This window comes from Passer montanus, unplaced genomic scaffold (assembly GCF_014805655.1).
Source record: "Passer montanus isolate IOZ18808 unplaced genomic scaffold, ASM1480565v1 scaffold21, whole genome shotgun sequence".
Lineage (NCBI taxonomy): Eukaryota > Metazoa > Chordata > Aves > Passeriformes > Passeridae > Passer > Passer montanus.
This window is the reverse complement of record NW_024366703.1, coordinates 12,204,387-12,226,053: the sequence shown is the minus strand read 5'-3', so window position 1 is coordinate 12,226,053 and position 21,667 is coordinate 12,204,387. Positions and strand designations below refer to the sequence as shown.

The following is a 21,667-nucleotide window of genomic DNA, read 5'->3' as shown; positions in this document are numbered from 1 at the left end:
ATTCAGCAAAAAATATTGATAGAATATTAAAATTCCAAACACTAACAAATGAAATTATATAGCTGTAATATTGCCTAATCCATTTTACACAGCCTTTAAGACAGATAGGAGGAAATATCTCAACCCTAGTATGGAATAAAATACAGAGTGAAAAACTCCAGAAAAAAATAAACATTCCCCCCACTTGCTACAAGTTTGATTTGTAGGACTAGCAGTCAGGTACATAAAATAATAAACAGTTTGGTTAAAATAAACAAATTGAAATAATGGAGGAAGGAAAAATGGAGCCCCAAAGGCTGTTTTCCTCAACCCCAGTGCAGCCACCCATTCTTCAGAGGAGATTTATTCGTTGCCTCAGAGAGGAAAGATTGGCCACCATGGCAGGGCTCACTGACTGCTTTCTGAAAGTGACTTGGAAAACTCAATTTCCACCCGAAACAGCTGCCAGCCATTAAAAGAAATATTATATTTTCCTGGTGTTATTTTTTTTTCTATAAACCAGGAACTAAATACAGCTGTGCTTTCATTATTCATTACTTTTTTTCTTTATTTGGCCATGGAAAGAAAATACTCTGAACCAAAATGTGCAAATAGAATAAATCTCTTCTTTTATTGTTATGATATGGTTGTGTTTTTTTTCAAGTTATTAACTTAATACAGACCAATTGAGACATCATTACTCATTGATACATATCAAGGATTCTCTGAGAACTGAATTAGCATGTAAAAAGGAACAGCAAACAGTAGCAAATACTGACAGACTGTTTGTTCTTGGTATTTGAAAAGCAGTAATTGTTCATATCACTGCAACTGACCTTCACAGACCAGAGACTGTGGCAGGCAATCCTTGCCAACAGACATGAAGTGACACATTTCCATGATGTAGCCATACACTGCCTTCCTCAGAATGTTTCCATTTTTCTCTTTCCACCACGTATTCTGTTGTTCATTCTAGCAATGACCTCTCCATGTTCTCTTTCATTAGCCATTCCCAGCATCAGAAAAGCTCTAGCACTTTAAAATCTGTCTGGCCACATTTTCAAAAACAAGTACAGAAGCAGTATGTATTTCTATTCAATAGAAGTAGAAATCTAGAATTCTCATATCATTGATGAAAACAAGCGTGATATTGTTGCCCTTTTAAGACTTTTCTTCCCACATTTTGCATAGCTTGTCATTTTTATAAAATTATTCTGATGGCCGTGGCATTTCCTTAAGGGGCTAACACAGTAAAGTACATTTATTTCCCCATAACATAAAAAGACAAATCAAATACATATATATTACTTCTTTACCAGTGTATCTTCATTCTCTTTGACAGATACATTTTTCAACTTTCCTTTAATGTCTAGTTTGCTATTGTATCTATTTCCTAGCGTACACTGCTGCTTTTTGACCTCACACAGTTTGCTCTTCCATTTCATGTCAGCATTACCCTTTATATCAAGTGACTTCCAAACTACACTTTGCTGTCAATGAGTTACATTTCTGGAACATATTTTAAAATAATATTCACAATTCAAGCTAAGAAAAAGTGACAATAAATTAATATCAAGGACTCAGAGGCTACTTTACAACATGCGAAATGAAGCTAAGTTATCGAGTCAGAAAGGTGAATTTGACAATGTCCACATTTAACCTTGCTTATGTTTTCCTGAAGTTTATATAATCCAAGGTTTTACCATCATCTTGAGATAGAAATGACCCCCACGTTACTTAAATGATCACACAAAATCCCTCAAATACTCTGTAAAGGCTTCACAGCACTAATTCTAAAGCTGGAAACATCTCTGACTACTCTCTGGACTTTACAGCTACGTGCTCAGGATTAGGTGGTTCAGGACCCACACCTGAACAGTGCAACTCACAGTACAGGACATTTGCATTAATGGAAGAGGCTCAGCTGTCCTCCAGTGCTCCATGTTTGCCAGCAGAGAAAAACACACCAGCTGACTTGGAATAATGCACTTGTTTGACCAAGAACTCCCAAAAGAACCAGCTCAAAATCTCCCACACATCACAAGCCACTTACTGAAGTCAGGGTGTGTTTTTTCCCTTTTTCAGCTGGTTCAAGATTTCACTATAGATCTTCCCTTGAAGCCCTACTGATCAAGAATTCTCTTTTCCCGGGGCAGTCAGCATGGGAAGCAATTCAACTGCAAAAGCACCACAGGTGTTTTCCCTTGACTGTCAGAGGTACAGCCAAGGGACCTTGAGGGATCATTTCCCATGGCATTTATTTCTTACAGCTCCAGGATCAGGGAGCTCCAAGGCCTCCCAGGTGTCTGAGGAGTGACAGCTCCTGTCCCTTGGGAAGTGCTCAGGAATCTCCCATACACACAGCACACACAGTGCAAGGATTCAGAAATATCCCTATGAACCCAAGCTCAATATATCAACAAAATCAAATGTTGTGGATCTGTAGATACTTGCACTGGTTTCCTTCTCATTTAAAACACTGCTTCACACATGGGCTGAAGTTCCCTACAAAGCAAAGGATGTCTTCTGAATGAGGTCTCACCCACTCTTGACTCATCAAGCTCTATAAATAATCACATTTTATACCTATAGCTATTTTACTGTAATACTATATATTACATAGCAAGAAAAATATTATCAACATAATACAGAAATTAATTGTGGCACCTGTGGAACAGTCCTCTAATCCAGACTTTTATCTGTATGCAATATAAGGTATGGTTTTTCTTCTATTTAGCAGTTAGAAAGTTAGTTTCAGCAGTGTTAGTTTGTCCTACTTCTTTGAGATAGGGTACCATATCTGCTATTTTTAATGAATAATCACTAAATTTACTTTGCTTTGACAAAAGGCATTAAATTGTAACTGTAAGAGGATGCCAGTTGGTAAATTCACTAGCGTATAAGCAGAAGCTACCAGAGAAAGCAAGTAATCTTCATTTCAAAAATAACACATGGCTTGTTAAGCAAAGAAAATCCACAATGTTAAAAAACATTAATTACAAAAATGAGAAATAAGTACATACATGGAAAAATTCTCCAACTCAAAGTGAAAGCTGAAAATGATTGGCAGCCAATCCGTTTCCTCAGCCTGCCTAACAAAACTGCAAGCCAACCTAGCATTTGGCAAATGAGTACACAGAGCCTGGGGTGAGATCATAATACTTTATTAGGAGCTTCAGCTTCAGATGTGGTTATTGTTTTAATTCTCTGCAAGGCGACAGTTGGTTTGTGCAGTTATTTTAGCTCAGGGCAAAGACTGTGTTTGTCTGTTGCTCTTTATAAGTTCTGAGTTGGTAGGCTTGCTGAGGCTAATCTTTTATCAAGCCATCCTAAAATTGTCTGATTTAGACTATAATCCGTTCCACTAGACTCTTTAAACACTAAGAAGATTTCATTTTAAATAGAATTTTTTGAAGAAGTCCATATATTCAAAAGACAATGTCAGTCATTTCTTTGACTGTATTCATAAATAATATAGATTTTTTTTCAGTCTGTATCAAAGTCAATCAATGTTAGATATAATTGGTGGAACTCATTATTTTAAGTCAAGCATGACAGTTTTACAATTACAATATGTATTTAGTTGAAATTAATGTTGTCCCAAAAGGAAACATGAATTGTTCAAGTCAGTAGTGAAGCTGTTGGCTGCTAGTAAACATCTCCCAACTCAGCTAAAGCAAACACGTTTTCAAGAGCTAAAATTTATTGTTTATGCCCTTTAAGTTCCGACATAATTTTTAAATATCTGGAAAATCCCTGCTAACAGTTTTACTTATAGTGCTACCTGCTATTTATCTTCTAAAACACTCTCCTTGGAATGTTCTTGAGTTTATTTTTTCTCAAAGTATAACAAGTCTGCCACCTAGTGCTTTATGGAACCTCCAGTATACATTTTATTTGAAAATTATTTTTTTACGATTTTATTGCTAAAAGAGGTCATGTTCAGGGTCTCTAAATGCATCAACATTCATGTTTTTAGTATTTAAAGAGACTTCTTTCAACAATTTTAATTCTCTTATTTATTAAATTATAACATTGGTAACATAATAAATGTTACAAAAAAATTGGCTTATATTAGAACTTTGACTATGACTAAGCCCAGAAAAGAAAGAAAAAACCCACATTCTAAAAATAAGGAAAACAAGTGGGATGAACTATCAGACCATGTCAATAGGTCTAGTAAGCTTAAACTGCATTTTGACAATGGAAATAAGGGTGCATTATCTTATCCTTTTGTTCTGAGACAATATTGAGCTGATATTTCTAATGATTCACTGGAAGCTGTCATAAATTATCTACATTTAATAATTAAACAATCTTTTTAGCTACTGCTACTATTGCAAAAAAAAAAAAATCAAGACTAACAAAGTCTTTAGTCCAAAGACCAGATATGAAAAAGTAATTAGACTTCTTAGTTTTTAGCAAGTAAGACAAATTTTAATAAAGCAGATAAAAGAAATAAGTGCTTGAAGTTTTTTTCCTTTCAGGCACCACATACACTGGATAAAAATGTGGTTTGAAAGTTTTAAATTGAAATACAAATTTACTATATAGAAATTGTATGGAGAATAGGCATGGACTAGTACTTTTCTTTACTCTTCCCTTTTTGAAATCCTGGTGTGTCAGCACTAGTGGGGCTAATAGAACTTCAGGACTGGACTAGAATCCTTATGAGGCTCTTCAGCAGAAGCAAAATTTGCTTTTTTGTCCCCAGCTCCCTGCACAGACACCAGATATTATCTTGAGAGTTTTTACTGAATGTACATTTCATAGTTTCTCACCAATTTTGCACATGAAAGTATCATTCTTCATCTTTGTGAGCTGCTGACATACTGAGGGAATTGCTTATTGCTATCCTGTCTGTATTTATACCAAGGAAAGAAGCAATAGTCTTATAAGCTATAATGATTTTATGGCTCAGAATTTAGAATGGCAGAGCAAAGCCATAAACCAATTATTCAGGTCAATCCCAAAAAAGTCATTGCAAAATGTTTAGTAGATCACATATTCTTTCCTGTGGTTTACTTTAGGTAGAGAAAGCAGCTAATAAAATTGAGCCATTAAGAATCAAACAAACAAACAAAAAACTGACTACAGTTTTCCTGCATGTAATAATCCTGGGGGTTTTTATATATAAACTAAACTTTGCAGTGTGCTCTCTGGCTTTCTATTTCCTCCCTGTATGTCCAAGAGACTGAGTGGAAAACTCAAGAGGAGCCAGTGGAATGTGTACACCTGACCCCTAAGGCTCCTGCACATGGGCCCAGCACCTTCCTTCCCTGCATGTTTCATCCCAGAAGAACAGCTGACAGTGGTAGTCAGTCACTGTGTGAAGCCACCCACAAATGGCATCTCATATGGTATGAGAAAAAAGGAAAAGCTCTAGAAAGAAACACCTAGAAAACAGTTAAAATAAAATTTGTACATTCATTTAACCTTTTCATATATAGATATTAAGGCCTCATCTTTTTTTAAAGGCTAGAAATCCAACAAATATCTGGATCAGGGGCATATGATCAATAAATAGGTTTTAATTCCATAAAAAGCTGCAAGTTGTTCAGTCCCTCCCCAATTTAATTCTCTTCGCAAATGACCCATCCCTCATGACCTCTTAAGTTTTGGGTTCTCTAATCCTTCTCAAAGGTCAGGTTCTAATCTCTAAAAGCAGGCCTGCTCTGCAGCATGGGAAACTCTACAGTGTTACACTGCATCTATAATATATACAAATATATATATATATAATGCAAAGGTAAGCTTCAACTGATTTTTTTTTCATTCACAGATAGTCACAGGCCCACAAAACTTTGTCTAGCCAAAAGATGAGCACTAGATTAATTAAAATTAAAACTGTTCATTTATAGGAATTTTATTCTACTGTGACAACACTCTGGCTATACATTGCTGAGGAAATCTTCTGGAATGCCTGAAAGTTTCTAACTCCAAATGTGCTGCCTTGTAATTCACTATTGCTGCCTGTTTTAAAACAGCAACCAGTCTGCAGGAGCAAATGGAAAAGCTCTTCACTGTCAATGGTGGTACCCAGAAATAATCCAAAAAAGCTTCTCAACCTTTTCTTTAAATGGATAAAAGGGGAAAAAAGTTAAAGTATCTAAATCCATGTGCATTTTTTCAACTTCATTGTCTTAGCTAGGAATTTTCTTAGTGGACAAACAGGAAAATCTCGAGTGCTCAGCTCATGAAAATTCTAACTATATGCAGGCAAACAATGTGATTTACACTGGCAGGACTGATTTGTTGTAAGCTTTTATGCTTCTGCATGTAGCAGTATTAGAAACAGTTGTACTTCTTGTTTGATATGTTGCATTGGAACTCAAAATAATGTACATAAGCCACATATTTTGGAAAGTTTTTGACCTTAGAATTATGGCTAAGAGAGGTTTATGGTAGAAAGTATCACATCCTCTCAAAACAAGTGATTGTTAGCACGCCTATAATTCAAACCTTGCATTGTAACACATCATGAATTGTAAATGTAAACTTTCATTTTCTCTGGAACACTGGATTAACCATTTCTCCATTTATGATTTAAAGCTTTGTGTCTGTACACAACCCAAGTGAAGATCACAGAAGTGGCATTTGTCCCAGTGATTCCTCCCAATCTGTCTAAAACCATCTGGTTTTGCTGCGTGTTCCCTTGCACCCAGGAGCTCTGACTCTGACAGCAATGCATTCCTTATGCTGATGTGTGAAGAACTAATGCAGCCATTTGGATGCACACTTTGCTATCGAGGTGTCACTGCCATCCATCACGCTGGCCCAGGCACCACGGAGCAAAAACAACAGCCAATACAAATGTATCACGACAAAATGTTGTATTTATGGTTTGTGTACATGCATAAGTCAGCTGCACAACCATCTCTGGCCTCCACTCAGGATTCATTTCTATGGATTGAATCAGCTTCTGATCATTCACAGCAAGACTGGCTCCCAACAGAAAGGCCTAGGGATACAGAGCCTCTACAGAGACAATCCAGAAGCAGAGCTGTCCCCAGCTAACAAGGATGTTTACATGGCCAAACAAAACTGTACCTTCTAAAATCACAAAGCTTTCTTTTGCCTTAATACCGTTTTTATTTTGTATAAGAAATCTTTGATAAGGTCTCCTCTGATATTCCTAAGCCATGGCACACTGGACATTTTCAGCTCAAAAAAATCCTTCCTCTCATGAAGTTCTAAGATTTAAATTGTTGGATAAAAAGAGAGAATTACCACTGTATGTTTGTCTATTTGCTATATTCTTCCCGTGGCATTTGTGTTCAGCCACTCCTAACAACAGGGTGCTAGAATAGATAGATCATCATGCAGCTGCTCACACATTCTTATACACTCTGTACTTTTCTACTTTCTATATCTGTGAGGCTTGTTCTCATTCTCTTGCTCTCAAAGAAGTTGTGCTTTTTCAATAACACAATTCAATCACAAAGAATGATATTGAAATAATTTTTAAAAAGCCATGTACAGTGATTTTCACACAATATGGACAATACACTACTGCATACCCCATTACACATTTCTTATTCCATTCCTATGAAGTTTTCATCATTTAAAGCAGAAGAATTACTCTTGTCCAGGGCTGCCATGTTTGGAATTGCTATATGAGAATGAAATCTGATGCTTAAAGCACTGTTCCTCTGATCTCTAGGATTTGATGGCGCTGCTGCTCTCTCTTGCTTATGCTTTTGGCATAGTATCTGTATTTAGATGAAGTCCGTACAATGTTTCAGTGTGTTACCTCCTATATAAATTCCATTCTTTTCCATCATGCCAGACCCATCCATAATTTTCCTGTATTTTTATCCGTGCTCAGATCACTTCTTCAACCACAACACCATCCATGCACAGAATTAAAATTCTGTTTACTCTCCTACACCATTATAAAAGGAAACAAATAATGAAGAGACTAAAACAACCTGTGCTCTCTCAGTGGCAAACTCTGTTTTCATTTACCCTCTTGATCAGTCCATTGATGTCAACACCTGCACCAACACCAGCCTGTTCCCCCTTCCTAGGCTCGAGGATGACAATGACAGGCATGAAGGAGCAGAGGAATAGGCAAGGACCAGGTAGGATGGGCAGAGAGCTGGAGGAGATGAAACCAGGCAAGATTCTACAGGGCAGCAAATATTCACAGGATCCCAAGCCACACAAAGTTGTCTAAAGCAACAAGCATTCCTCAATCCACATCCTGCTGCTAAAGAGAAATCCAGGTCATCCAGTATCACAAGAAAGTTATCTAGACACTTGGGATTAAATCCTGAAGTTTTGCTCAGAGGAGCATTCTAATTTAGGGCAGTATTTCCACAAGTGAAAAAAGGGCAAAATTTAAATACTTAAAACTGGTCATTTTTGAAGATGGTAAACTCAAGCATGTGACTAAAAGTTTTCTTGATGAAGATCCTAACCACACAGCAAATTATTATCTGCATTCACTGATTTTGATTCTAAGTAATAGAAACAGATGTGCCTAGAATTTTAATTTCTCACAATCTTATGCTGCTCATAAATACATACAATTTCTTTTTCCCTCCTCTTGAGCAATAACATTCATGTGTTGTAAAAAATACACTTCAAGGAAAAGTAAAGTGACATTTCAAGGGTCTAAAGAGAAAGTTTCTTAATGAGGAGTGAAATGAAGCATAGGAAAAACACCGTCCAAATGCCTGTCTTGTATAAAACCAAAACATGGTATGGCCATACTTTAGAATATAGATAACAAATTAGATAATATCTTCATGGTGTGTGTGTATATATATTTTTAATACATGATTTAGCAGGATATGGACTGTGCTGCTAAGAAACTGTCATTGAAATCTTAGGCCAGTCAGTTATCCACAAATTAACTATTATTTCCCATTATGATGCACCATCTAGCAAATGCAGAATTCCTTATTATTTCCCAGTGCAGTCTCCCTATTTCTACAATGAAATAACTCTGAGAATTGCTTATAAGGGATACCTTGAATGGCTAGAAGTATTAAAAGAAAATGTATAATTTCAAAACAACAAGATGCTTAAAATATTTTGAAATCTGACAGAAGACAAATAGCAGTAGTGAGTTAAAGGTGAAAGGGCATCTTGAATATAGTACAATTTGTCTCCAACATGATTTATAGACCCAGCCTGAAACATGATAGCAAAAAAATAAGTTTTTTTCATGGAGGTGCCTGAGGTCTACAAATCTCATTACTGTCATTTCTTTTCAATCTCTTAAATTTAATAACATTTATTTTAAAAGGACAAAACAAACATTGACACACATATCCAAAATAGCCTATATATAACTGTGGTCAAAGTATGAACTGCTCATATACTCAGTCTAAACCTAAAAAAAAAATATTTAATTGTTGTATAGATACAAAAAATTATTCTTCTAAATACTCATATTTCTGTTTTAAAGTAAGATGCTTTTCTTATGTCAAAAACCAACAAATGGATTTGAATTTATTGATCAAGAGTATCTTAAAGACACAGATTTAGGGAGAATTTTCAACTTGGTCTACAACATTTAAAATTTATGTTCCAGCTCAAACTATTACATTCAAACTTATGTTGTCTGAGAGAAAAAAAAAATCAAAAAAACCCCACATGAATGTTCTTTAATAGCTGGCAGGAAGAATAAATGTTTTAGGCCTAGAGATACATCAACATCTGTAATGCAGTATGCAATTTACTATTTTGTTCTGTAAAACATACCTTCCAGATGCAAACCACTTAAGGTAAAAAAGACAGATTAGCAAAGAAAATAAACATTCCTTTATTAGGTAAATTATGCCTTAAAGAGACTCTAAAATAAAGCTTTTGTGTATGTTGTAAAATAAAATGCTAAGAAACAAGGCCAAAAATCAGAAGAGAGGTTATAAGTATGTTCAGACATCTGTCTTTATGTATAAATTCAAGTTTGAAGTAGGGACGATGTTAGAAACAACAGACAAATGGATCCAATTGTCTGACACAGAGCAGGTACGTGCAAAAGTCACAAAAGTTAAAATAGTGTTCTCCAACATCCCATCTGTTTTTATGATGATTAAAATTACTATTGAACTTGATATTGGCATAGTAAAATTGGCACAGCTCACTAAGGGATTTCTGCACATGGGTAATAGGCATTCTCATCCCTTCAGGTCCTTCACTAAGACTATCAAAACTGCAATGCTTCAGAGTAAATTTGCCAGAGGCAACTTTTCTACGACATTAAGAACATGGAGACAACACACAGCCTCCTTTTATGACACTGTGGAGAGCAGCTGTGTCTCATGTCCCTGGGAGGCAGACTGGCTAAACCATTCAGAATGTTCCAGGGAAGAGTGCTGTTTGCACTATTTGCATTTCTCCACCACAAATTCTGTCTTTAAAACACTGACACAATTACTATTCCTTTCATTCATATATGATGAGATACAGAGAATGACCCTGTGGCTTGGTCAGTCCCTCTAAGCCAGATGTAAGGAATCAACTTTTAGCAGACTTTGTGTTCTTGTGGACAAAGTAAGAGAAGACCAGTAGGGCATTTTATTTTTCAGTCAAAATATCAATGTGCTCAATTTTGGAAAATCTCCACAAACTTATTTTGTTTTTCCAAGGAAATAAAATTATCATATAATATGTAATCAACATTTCAGTATGTAGCATTAAAAATACAAGTACTCACAGTAGCATGTTCCCCTAAGTGGATTTCCAAGATACCTATTTTCAGAGTCACAGCTGCAGGGGGAAAAAAAAGACAAAACCAAACATTCCCATTAAACACAGTACAGCTTTAATAAAAACGCAGCTAGAATATTTATTCAAATAGCTTGACTTTCAGTACTACCAACACAAATTCATGCAAATAAGAAGTATTTAATACAGTTCTTAATGAGGGTGTGTTACTATCTGGAGGCAGCTCTCTGTACCATAAGAAAACCAGAGCGAGCAGGCTCTTGAATAAAGAGCTTCAGCCCCCTGCCTGAAGTCAGTGCCTGCTGTGGGACTCAGGGCAGGAATTCTGGGCTCTCTGCACTCTAATGAGCAAAGGAGAGCCAGGCAGCCACCCCACACACTGCATCTCCTTATCCCTGTCCAGTCACAGCTGATTCCCTCCCTGGTTTTGATCTGGCACAGCAGCATCTCAGCTGCTTCACTTCCATGAACTCCAGTGGCAATTGCTCCTCTTCACTGACCACCCAGGGCACCAGGTGAAAATAAAACTGAGTATGATGTACTGATGCTGCTGACAAGACGTGCACATGATAAGGGCTGGAGAAATAGCTTTCTTATTGAATAAGATAAGATATATAGCTATTTTCAGAGACATGAAATATCCTACAGAAATTCAGTTATATAACATTACTCTAAAAATGCCAAATATCTTAATAGAAAATGATTAATCTGCTTCAGGTTTCCTTGGCTATTTCACAGAAGTCTCCAGCAAGATTACAGTTTTCTCTTAAATATACAGAAATAGTCACAAAACAAAGAGAAAGCTAATCACTGTCTATTAAATTTCATACAAATATTTTTCCAGAAGTAATCTGAATCATTTAGTATCTTGGAATAACTTTTCATTACTTTATCCTAACAAACTTAATTTGGAAGGAGATATTTTTGCTGTTATTTTATTTGTGATTGATATTAAAAATCTATTCTAACTTGGATGTCATATCATTTAACAAGTTTGAGACTTGAAAATATTTTGATGTTTGTATTTCTGCTGGTTTCCTCAATAGTTTCTAACTGGTGATTCCTAACATACTCCATTTTATTAAAAAATTTGGAGAGAATCTCCTTGACCCTTTGTTACAATACCATAAAGAAAATAATCAGCAGTAGCAATAAAATCAAAAAGCAGGAAAAAGATGTTCTGGACTCTGCCCCTTGTGCACTCCTGATCCCATGTTAGCATGAGAACTCTTTGCAGGGTCAATTATACAGAAATTCAACACTTTTTAAATAGAATAACTTTAATGATTCATCTCCAAGAAAACAAACCCTCCCATGCTTCAAGTCTAACTGCAGAACACAATTTGTGATCTTGTTGACAAAGACACTCTCACCCTACAATCCTTTGCACAGAATTTAGAACAGAGTCCAATCCTGACTCTCTTGCATGTACTTGGAAAGGAGAAAATCTCTCAAGTAGTAACATAGGTCTGCCTGAAACACTTTTTTTTCTAAACATTACAAACATTCTACAAAGAACAGCTTGCTACTGAAACAATAAAAAATATATTCATGTCTGAAAGGGCCTTTAGGTTTGGAATTCTGAAAGAGAGCTATGGGAAAGGGACCATTTTTGTATCAAGGGTTTAAAAGAATTCGCTTTTCTTTATGTAAGACTGCCACATAAATGAGACAGTGTATCACATAGAAAATTATAATAATATTGTAAGAGGACTATTTTTCCACTTGAATTGTTTCAAACTCAAAGTAGATTAAATGTAGCCAGTATTTAGAATATGCTGGAGAAATATATACCTGAAGGAAAAAAAAAAAAAACAAACACAAAAACACCCTCTGTACCAGAAACTTCCCCTGCTGCTCACTGCTAATGGCACTGATCTGTGTATGACATGGAAGAGCAATATCCAACTCCCAACAACAATAACTTCTCCATGGGGAGAGAATAAATTCCTCTCTGAACTCTTGCCCAGTCAAAACACTCACCTGTGGTGCTTTGACCCTGAGAATAAAGGTTCAGGTTTGGTTTTTTTTAATCTTGAAAATCTTAATGGAAAAAGACAGCTGTTTCCATACAGCTTCCCTTCTCCATTCAGCTGCCCTTCTAATCAGATGCAACCATCTCCTGTGGATCAATAAGTGCCAGAACCCAGGGGTTTCCAGCATCACATATACCTTCCTTACATTTTAATTTCTATTTATATCACAGAAAAAAACCCCAAACATGAATACATGAAATAAAAATATCTATAAACTCCATCTAATATAAGACAGAACTCACAACTTACAAGAACATACAATGGAATGGTTAATACAAAAATTACTAGGTTTTCACTCAAATCCAAATAATTAGCAATTTCCTGACAATTACAGAAGTGACCTTCAAAACAAAAAAGCAGTGCAATTCTACAGCCATTTCAGTTGTTTCAGCATCATGTGCGATGGAATGATAAAATATGCACAATAAAAAAAGACCAGTGAATTACACCACAGCAGAGTATTTTGATGTATTATCATAGATATTGTACTCTCTGTGTTGGGAACCTCATGGAAGTTCTGAAGGAGGGAATGATTTTGGGCAGAAGAGAGCCCTGGTGGTTGCTATCCTAGAGAAGTTCCCAGCCTGACAGGAGCAGACACACGGCTCTGCCTGGGCACAGGATAGAAGGCACCATGGGATGTGAGGGAGGAGGAACATCTCCGTGTACAGCACAGAGGGAAAATCCAGGTTCATCCAGTGCTGCAGGCACACAGGAACCCCAGGAACTGAAGGGGCATGAGATTTACCTGTTATCTGTGTTCTTTTTATGCCCTCTCATGAAAACAGCTGGTTTATTACACCATTTGTAGCCAGGCCTTTCATGCAGAACACTTCCATAATGTATATTAGGAATAAGATGAGGTGGAGATTTTACTAGTTAGGGAAGCCTGTTTTAATTTAAATGGAAGATACTACTTAAACACTTGGTTTTCAGTGGAGGGAAAAAATGAAACTAATAGGATTAAGAATATATCTGAAATTATTCACACGAGCATGTATGGTGGGTTTCGATTAAATTTAGTTTTGTCTTTTAATCCTCTCCTATTTTATTAGCATACATATTGCTCTGCATTAGTCACTGATTATGGTTCCAATTACAAAATTTCCTATTTGCTGAATTGTTTCCTTATGAGCTTTACTCATTGTAGTAATTTTTGTACTTTTTCCAAAAGCCAGCACATATTGGACCATATGTGAAGCATAATATATGCCTCATATCTGAGAAATGGGAGCTACACTCATTATTTTATGTGCCATAGGGCCATGATCATTTGCTTTAAGTGGTCATAATGAATGAGCAGTTCCACTCTGGCAGGACTCCAAAGACACAGCTCCCATTTACAAGGACAAATGGAGGAAGGCTCCTATTAGGTTATGTACAAGTTCTATGGTTTGTTCCAATACAAAAGTATTCAATTCATCAAGCTCACTGACCTTTGGATGGCCTGCCATTAGCACTTATTTCCCAACTTCTCCCTCAATTATCCTTTCAAAACTGAACCACTTTCTTTCACTTTCTTTTATCTCCCTGGGTTTTCTAGAAGTCCAAAACAGAAGCTACTGACAAATGCATTTAAAAAATAATTGTTCTCATGTTTCTGACCAAGATAATGTCTCGCTTTCTCTTTAAATACAATAAATGTATGTAAACGAGTACATGTTTACAGTAAGACTGGCAGATTTGGGTTTGTTTTGTTTTTTTTTTTTAATGAATGAAAAGCTTCTTTGTAAGAGAGAGTTTACAAACAACCTTTTGTTGAAGCTTAGCAATATGTATGCTCCTGTGCTCTGTACCTTGCAGGCTTAAGAAAGCAAAGGAACTGACAGCAGAGGGATATATAAATTTATATGCCTAATTTTATTGTTCTTACTGTTATGGCCCTTAAGGAAGGGCAAACCTTCAAGCTTCTCATTTGAGGAAAACTATCAATATAACACCAACTTAGATTGACAGCTTTCTAGACAAGAGATTTGATCACATGAAAACCTCCTTATAACAGTTCATTCAACCTTTCATGGTGAAGGCAGAAGTTTCTGCAGTACTGCTGCTGCCACTAATTGTTAAATCTTTTCTTTCAATTAAAAGTGAAGCAAAATAAGAGGAAGAAAATAAGAGGAGAAAACAAACCTAAGTACAGCTGGACTTTCCTTTAGCTGAGTGTGTTTTTAATACCAAATTCTCAGGGAAGGCCACTCCAACAGGGAGTTATTTTATTCAACTGGTTCCTTGCTGACACAGTTTTATCTATTTCTGGCCCAGACCAAGACTTGTCAATGATACAGATACAGCATATTATATAATATAGATATTTATGACCCTTACCTCATATTTTGTCCTTGCAAATTAACAGACCACTTCCACAGTGCCTGGGGAAGAACTGTCACCTGGCTGATCTATAGCTGGTCATAAACAGGTTTGGGATTTTGCCCAGGTTCCCAGAATTGTGCCTATAGAAGGCTCACAAGAAATTAAGACTAACTGTCTGCTTTAGCAGAGAATTCTTAGTCCCAGACTGATTACTTGTCCCAGCTTTTGATTCAGTCAGAACAGCTTCCAGGACTACTGCTCACCTGTGTCCTAGCCTTTACTCCTCATGCTGGTCCCTTTCTACCTGTGGTCTTGCTGCTGCTGTCCTTCATCACTATCTGCTTCTGATCCCTTTGCACCCAGCTCCTAATCTTGCCCAGCTGGCTCTTGGTTTTATTCTACTTTCCTGGTTCCACAGTGGTATGATGCTATGGGGGTTTTGAATAATAAAATACTATGCACATAACAAAAATCTGGTATTTGGACACCTTGCAACTGAAGTTCAAACAGTGTTTGTAAGGCTAAACCTAATATTTCTCTAGTCCCATGATAAGCCCTGTGGCGTCATAAGTGGATATGAAGAATTACTCCATACTACTATGTAATACTACATCCTCAGCATTGAAAATACCTCCATGCTGTTGACTGCAGCTTTTGCAGGTAATTACGGGGCAGTTGATGAACATTTAGTTCAGATCACACAAAGTTTTTTATTCTGCCTGTTGATTATCTCTTCTTGAAAGACATGCTACTCTTACAGTACATCTCCAGCAATGAGAAAATAAGCTGAGGTATGTGCTTAACTACAGTCAATAGATGCAACTGGCTGTAATTCATAACATTTTGGAAGTGATTCCACAGAAACTGCTGATTTTCAGCTCAGGAGTGGTGACTTGTGGCTGAAAGCAATAACCCAAGAACAGCTGAGGTTGTAACTAGTCCAGAGCAGTGAGTGACTGACTCCTGAAAGCCCAATTCACACTTAGACTTAGGTCTTGATTTAAACCTGCCTGGCATCCATACCTTTGACACAGAAATGCCCAAGAACAACCACATCTTCTGACCATCCACATGGTCAGCAGCAAGGAAAGTGAGGAACCTCACAACCAGCACCTACAATACAGCAGCCAGTGTCATGTTTTGGGAGTTCAAGTACATTTAAAAGATCCAGAAACAGCAGCATCCTTCTACAGAAGTGTTAAGATTTAGGTGCAATAGTTGAGGTCAGATGACATATTTAATGAAAAAGGAGGTATTGTAAGTAATGTTAATGACTGCTTTGTGATTTTCAGAGAATGGGATCATTTGCTAATTATTATTGCATTTTTTTATCCTGCAATATAATTTTTCTTTTGCTGAAGTGAAATATGTGAAATAGACAAACTTCATAATCCATAAATGTAAATTTATCCACCTTACAGATAAAGGTCTGCTTTTTGACTGCATTGACATTGTACTCTCTACTACATTGTCCCAAAGCTATCCATTAATACTGCATATATTCAGATGAACAGACTTCTCAGATCTTTGGTTCTAATGTAAAAATTGGACACTTTCACTTCTCACATTGCCAAGATCCTTCCAGTCTATCTGAGTAACTTCAGATATAAAGAATTATCAGCCTACCTCTTAAGATAATGATAACCTAAAAGGGTAAAAGGTACCGGGATTTATGTTTCCAGTTAGAACTTTTTAATAATGTGGGGAAATGATTTATTTGTTTTTTTTTTCTTGTAAGTGCACATAACAATGTCTCAAGACAATGTTTCTTCTGTAGATCAATTTGTCTCTTCCTCATATAATTCATGAAAAAGGCCTAGGCCAGCAATACTTTTTTTTTTTAATCTAGGCTGATCTCACCAAAAGAAAAAAGTAAAACATTCAAATGCCATAAGAAAGTTTTCCATATCCAGACCCCTCATGCTATTCAAATCCTTCTTCCCTGCAAGATCAAGAATAATTAATATTATAGAGTTCTTATATACTCTTTGAAGTAATAATATTTCAAATCACAAAACCCATTGCACTCAGGACAAAATAAGTTTTCAATGAGGTGTCACTTATCATGTAATTATATAATTAAGAGAAAATAAAGGTTAATATGTAAAATAAGACTTTTCTAATAAAGTCTGGATTCTATTTAGTTCTTCTATACATGAATAAAGTGACCTACAGCCAATTTGGAATAGCTGGATAAATTCCTGTTAATCTTATTGAATAAGGCACTAAATGGATTTTATATGCAAATTATTTTATGCTGCTTACTCTGAACAAGAAAAATCTCATGTCCATGGCCTTACCCTTTACCTCTGGCACTCCTTTCTCCACAAATGGCAATGTTTTTGGCAGTGATGCCCAAACTTGAATATATGCAAAAAGGTGAACTTGGACAAGCAGAGTTCCCTCTTATCAGTCACTGTTCTTTCAAAGTCATGGAAGAGAAATACCCAATACCCACATTTCTTCTCTCACATTTTGACCTGCATCAGACACTTCATCCAGCCCTTAGAAAGTAAATGTTAGAATATCCCATAATTCAAAAATAAGAGGCTCTGTTTACACTGAACTGAACCACAACTCAGAGAAATATTAGTATGGGTTTCTCAACTACTTCTTTCCTTTTAGAGGGAAGAATTAGATAAGAAGCAATGGCAAAATAACTGTGAAAACTTATTACTGCTTAAACTGAACGGCAGCCCCTCCTAAATGTTTACTTTTCAAAAACCAGTGAACAGTTCATAAAATCCACATGTTTAATCCTTTCAGAAGATAAATATTGATGAAATGTGTTAAATGTTAACTTAATATCAACAAAAGAATATTCACAGGATCATAGAATGGTTTGGAAAGGATTTTAGAGAGCATATGAAATAAATATATGTAAGTCACTGTGCACTGGAATACGCTGCCCAGAGAGGTTGTGGATTTTCCCTCACTGGAGATATTCCAGAACCATCTGGACACAACCCTGTCCACGTGCTCTGGGATGGCTCCATTCTGTGATTCTGTGATCAGTTATTCACCGCCTGTTCTGGCACTTTCCAAGAGTGTTTGTATATTGATCTTGTTTAGAAACCATTTGCCAAAAAGAGCAGGAGAGGCAGCACATCAGAACATTAAATATTTTAACAGGCCTTGACAGTCAGAGTAAATGCATCGTAAATGGCTTCATCAAGTAGACTACATGAAAAAGAAATAAATATACACACACTAAATCCCAAGTGGTTTACTGCATTTTCATTAGTCATTACTGAATTGTAAAATTTTACTATTACTAAGTGTGTTTGTAGTAAGTATATTTAACTATTAAACAGTTCCTGGCTTGTTTTTAAAAAATGTGCATTATAACCTTATTCTTTTATTATTATTGAATTTAATCAATGATTTATAATAGGACTATTTTATTACTGTTGAATTTAATCTATGGTCAGTCTCTGAGGGAAATTATTGCAAAGAACTACTCAGTTACAATCCTCGTGCAGAAAGTTCAATGCTGTGGTACTACAGAGTGCTACAGAGTTCTCAGCTGTTTGCATTTGATCTTCCCTGCATTCATTTCACTTTGTTTTCAAGATTCTGGGATGGGTTTTGTTTGTTTGTTTTTGTTGTGCTGGGGATTTTTAACAAAATCACTATTTATATAAGACTATAATTTCAAGGCAATTTAAGGAAAAGGCAATTTCAGAAATATGTATTTCAGGATGCCATACAGACACTATAATTTCCAGAAAATGGTACAAAGGCAAGTTACTTTTTGTCTTTCTACTTCAAATTACGTATGGTTACTTTGGTAATTTTCTTGTCATTTAAGACAACAATTTAGCACAATACGGCAATTAATATCTCCAAAAATATGGGAAATTTTGACTAAGCCAAGACAAAAATGACAATTCAGAAGCAAAGCATATCACATATTTTGGAGTGGACATTGCATCTCAGCAATGGCCAAATGCTGTTTATATGTGGATGTTCAAGAATACTAAAAGCAAAATGAAGACAAAGGCATGAATAAATCAGAATGTCATGGCTTTCTCTAGGCTGTCAGCTACACAGTATAAGAGAATTTTAGAAAACAGTCATATTATCTGAATTATTGCTCTACTTGCAACAACTTCTACAGTTAATGACAAGTTATAATATAAATGTGAATGTACAAATAACACAGATGTTTATGTACAATGCATACTGCAATGGGCAAGCTGTCATCCTTACCTTTAGGAAGCCAAAACTCTAGCATTATATTTTCAAGTAACTTTCATTACTCCTGGATGACTTAGGTGTTTCTGATGAGATATTAAGAACTTTTACTTCCCACGGGTGTTTCCTACGGCATCAAGAGAATACCCCAGAGAATCACTAGAAACCAAACGTGGAGGCATCACAGTTTCCAGACTTGTAGCTTCCTTCTTGACCTGCAGGTCTTTAACACCATTTTTTTGTCCATCAGATCATTCCAATATCTATACATCTATTCAATATGTTGTTCTGGTAAGTTCTCCTCCTGCGTAAAAGAATTTTCTTTACCCTACCCCTCTACAGCAGTCTATCAAATCCATGTGTTACTGCCTATCACTGTTCCGTTATGGGCATATCCAGGATTTTTTATCAAGTCCTTTTTAATATCTAGGATATCATTCCATCTAACCTGCACCATCTTCTATTTGACTTTATTAAAAAAAAAGATATCAATCCAAGGGATAGAGAAATATCTATTAAGAATAGAACACAGAATAATGTCTGGGTGGTTGGAGAAAGGATCAAGTGAGATACACACATCTGCTTTTCCCTGGCCTCTTGCCTATGAAGAGCCCAAATTCCCATTAGCCCATTATAGCACATAACCTCATGAATTTCCTGGAGCAGAGATGACACTGATAGTTCTTTATGAAGTGCCAAAGAAGTGTAAATAAGTGTTTCTGTCTGTGGTGCAGCAGCAATACTGAAACTGTCAACACTTCCAGTCTTGGCCAGCTCGCCTCGAAGTTACTGGATGCATAAGAAGAAAACTTAAAAGGAACGGCTATAAAAGGAAAAAAAGCTGACCACGATGAGTCCACAGCCTCACGGCAGGGGACTGTGAAGTATTTCATAACTGGAGTTTTGCTCTGTCAGCCCTGATCCGTTCAGACTATGTTTATATGGAGTTTGATGGGCAGGCTGCACAGGACTGCCACAGAAAGGAGCGCTTGCTCCTGTGTGAGTACAGCACCAAAGAGAGTCTTTAAGTAATCCCAAAGACTTACCAAAGGGCAATTCACAGAACTGAGCATTTTTCAAATGCACAAAGTTTTATCCTAAACAATGTCAGAAAGAGAAAAGAAAATCAATTTTTTAGCTACTGTAAGAGCTCTGGTGAAACTACTCGCAGTGGATGAGAGAAATCTGGCATTCCAGCTGGGAGTGACTGGCAAATCAAACTCCAACACTCCCCTAAAAGCTATTTCATCATTCCATCCCAGGTACCTCAAAGACTCAGTTCCTCAGCAAAGGGGCCATAAGACAGCAGCTTTAGTGGGACTTCTGATCAGTAATCGACCTCCTGCATTTTGTAACCATCACACTCAATGCTTGAACTAGTTATTGCTGGAATTACCTCAGACATATGTATTACACTGGGTACAATCAGTTTCTTTAGAGAAAAACATGTTCTTTCTTTGCTTTATGGGCTATAACAAGGGTGACAAACCTATTGAATTATTTTTGTAATTAACATGCTTTCAACTACAATTTAGCGCCTTTCCCTATGTATTCTGAGGAGACCAAGACATGTGTTTTCAATTTTTAAAATATTGCAGTGTGAAATATGTAGGTATTAAAAAAATATTCCTCTTAATGAACAATGAAATGGAATAATAAAAACGAGGTAATCTGCCAGAACACAGTCCTAAAAAACACCATCTGATCACCTAAAATATGAAAAACTACATTCAAAGGGCTATACAAAAAAAGCAGACACTCTTACTGTTGAAAAACCTGGGAGCTGACTATTTATTACTTTTTAACTCAATACAGTAATAAAAATAACAGTTTGTGCTAGTGCCTTAGATGGACTTAGGATCAAAACTAACTAGTTATATGGCCAACTACTTTCCAATCACTCTATGTGATAACAAATAAATGCTTAGAAAGAAAAGAAAACTGAATGCTTTACGGCGTGCCCAGGACTGATGAAGGTGGTAGATTAAGGGGGAAAAAATCCTAATTACAAAGTAATGAAATTTACTAAACCAGGACTTTTTTTGACGTCAGAGAGAAATAAAGAGAATGCAGAAGGCATATAAAAATCCTGTTTAGTAATCCAAACATACAGTAGAGGTGGGATATTACTGATGCAGAGATTATGTGGGAACAGTTATGGCATAATCCCTTCACAAGTCTCTATTTCACCAGCCTTGAGCATTTCTATTTTCTATCCATCATTTTCTGACTGTCTGTTGGTTTGCTTCTTAACTCAAGCCTGCATAGGATAATAGGCTACAATTACATTAACCGCCTTTCATCTCAGTTTGAATTAAATTTGTTCTGCGTGCCAGCATGAAAATCTGTCCCCAGTCATTTTGCTTAAGTCAAAGAATAATAAACTCCCTCAGTCCAATAATTTAGCCAATGGTTTTATATTATGAAATATTTTTAAACTGAGAGATAGTATCAAAATTAGTATT

The 21,667-nt window shown here is 36.2% G+C and overlaps 1 protein-coding gene across 4 annotated transcripts in view; it reads right to left on the bottom strand.

Moving 5' to 3' along the window:
- ATRNL1 (attractin like 1) overlaps positions 1 to 21,667 on the bottom strand; it is a 436,152-nt gene that overhangs the window by 269,343 nt on the left and 145,142 nt on the right. For all 4 annotated transcript variants that reach the window (XM_039709188.1, XM_039709189.1, XM_039709190.1 and 1 more), the window contains exon 21: positions 10,649 to 10,701. In XM_039709188.1, coding sequence (XP_039565122.1) covers positions 10,649 to 10,701 — 53 coding nt within the window. The remainder of the gene's footprint in view (positions 1 to 10,648; positions 10,702 to 21,667) is intronic.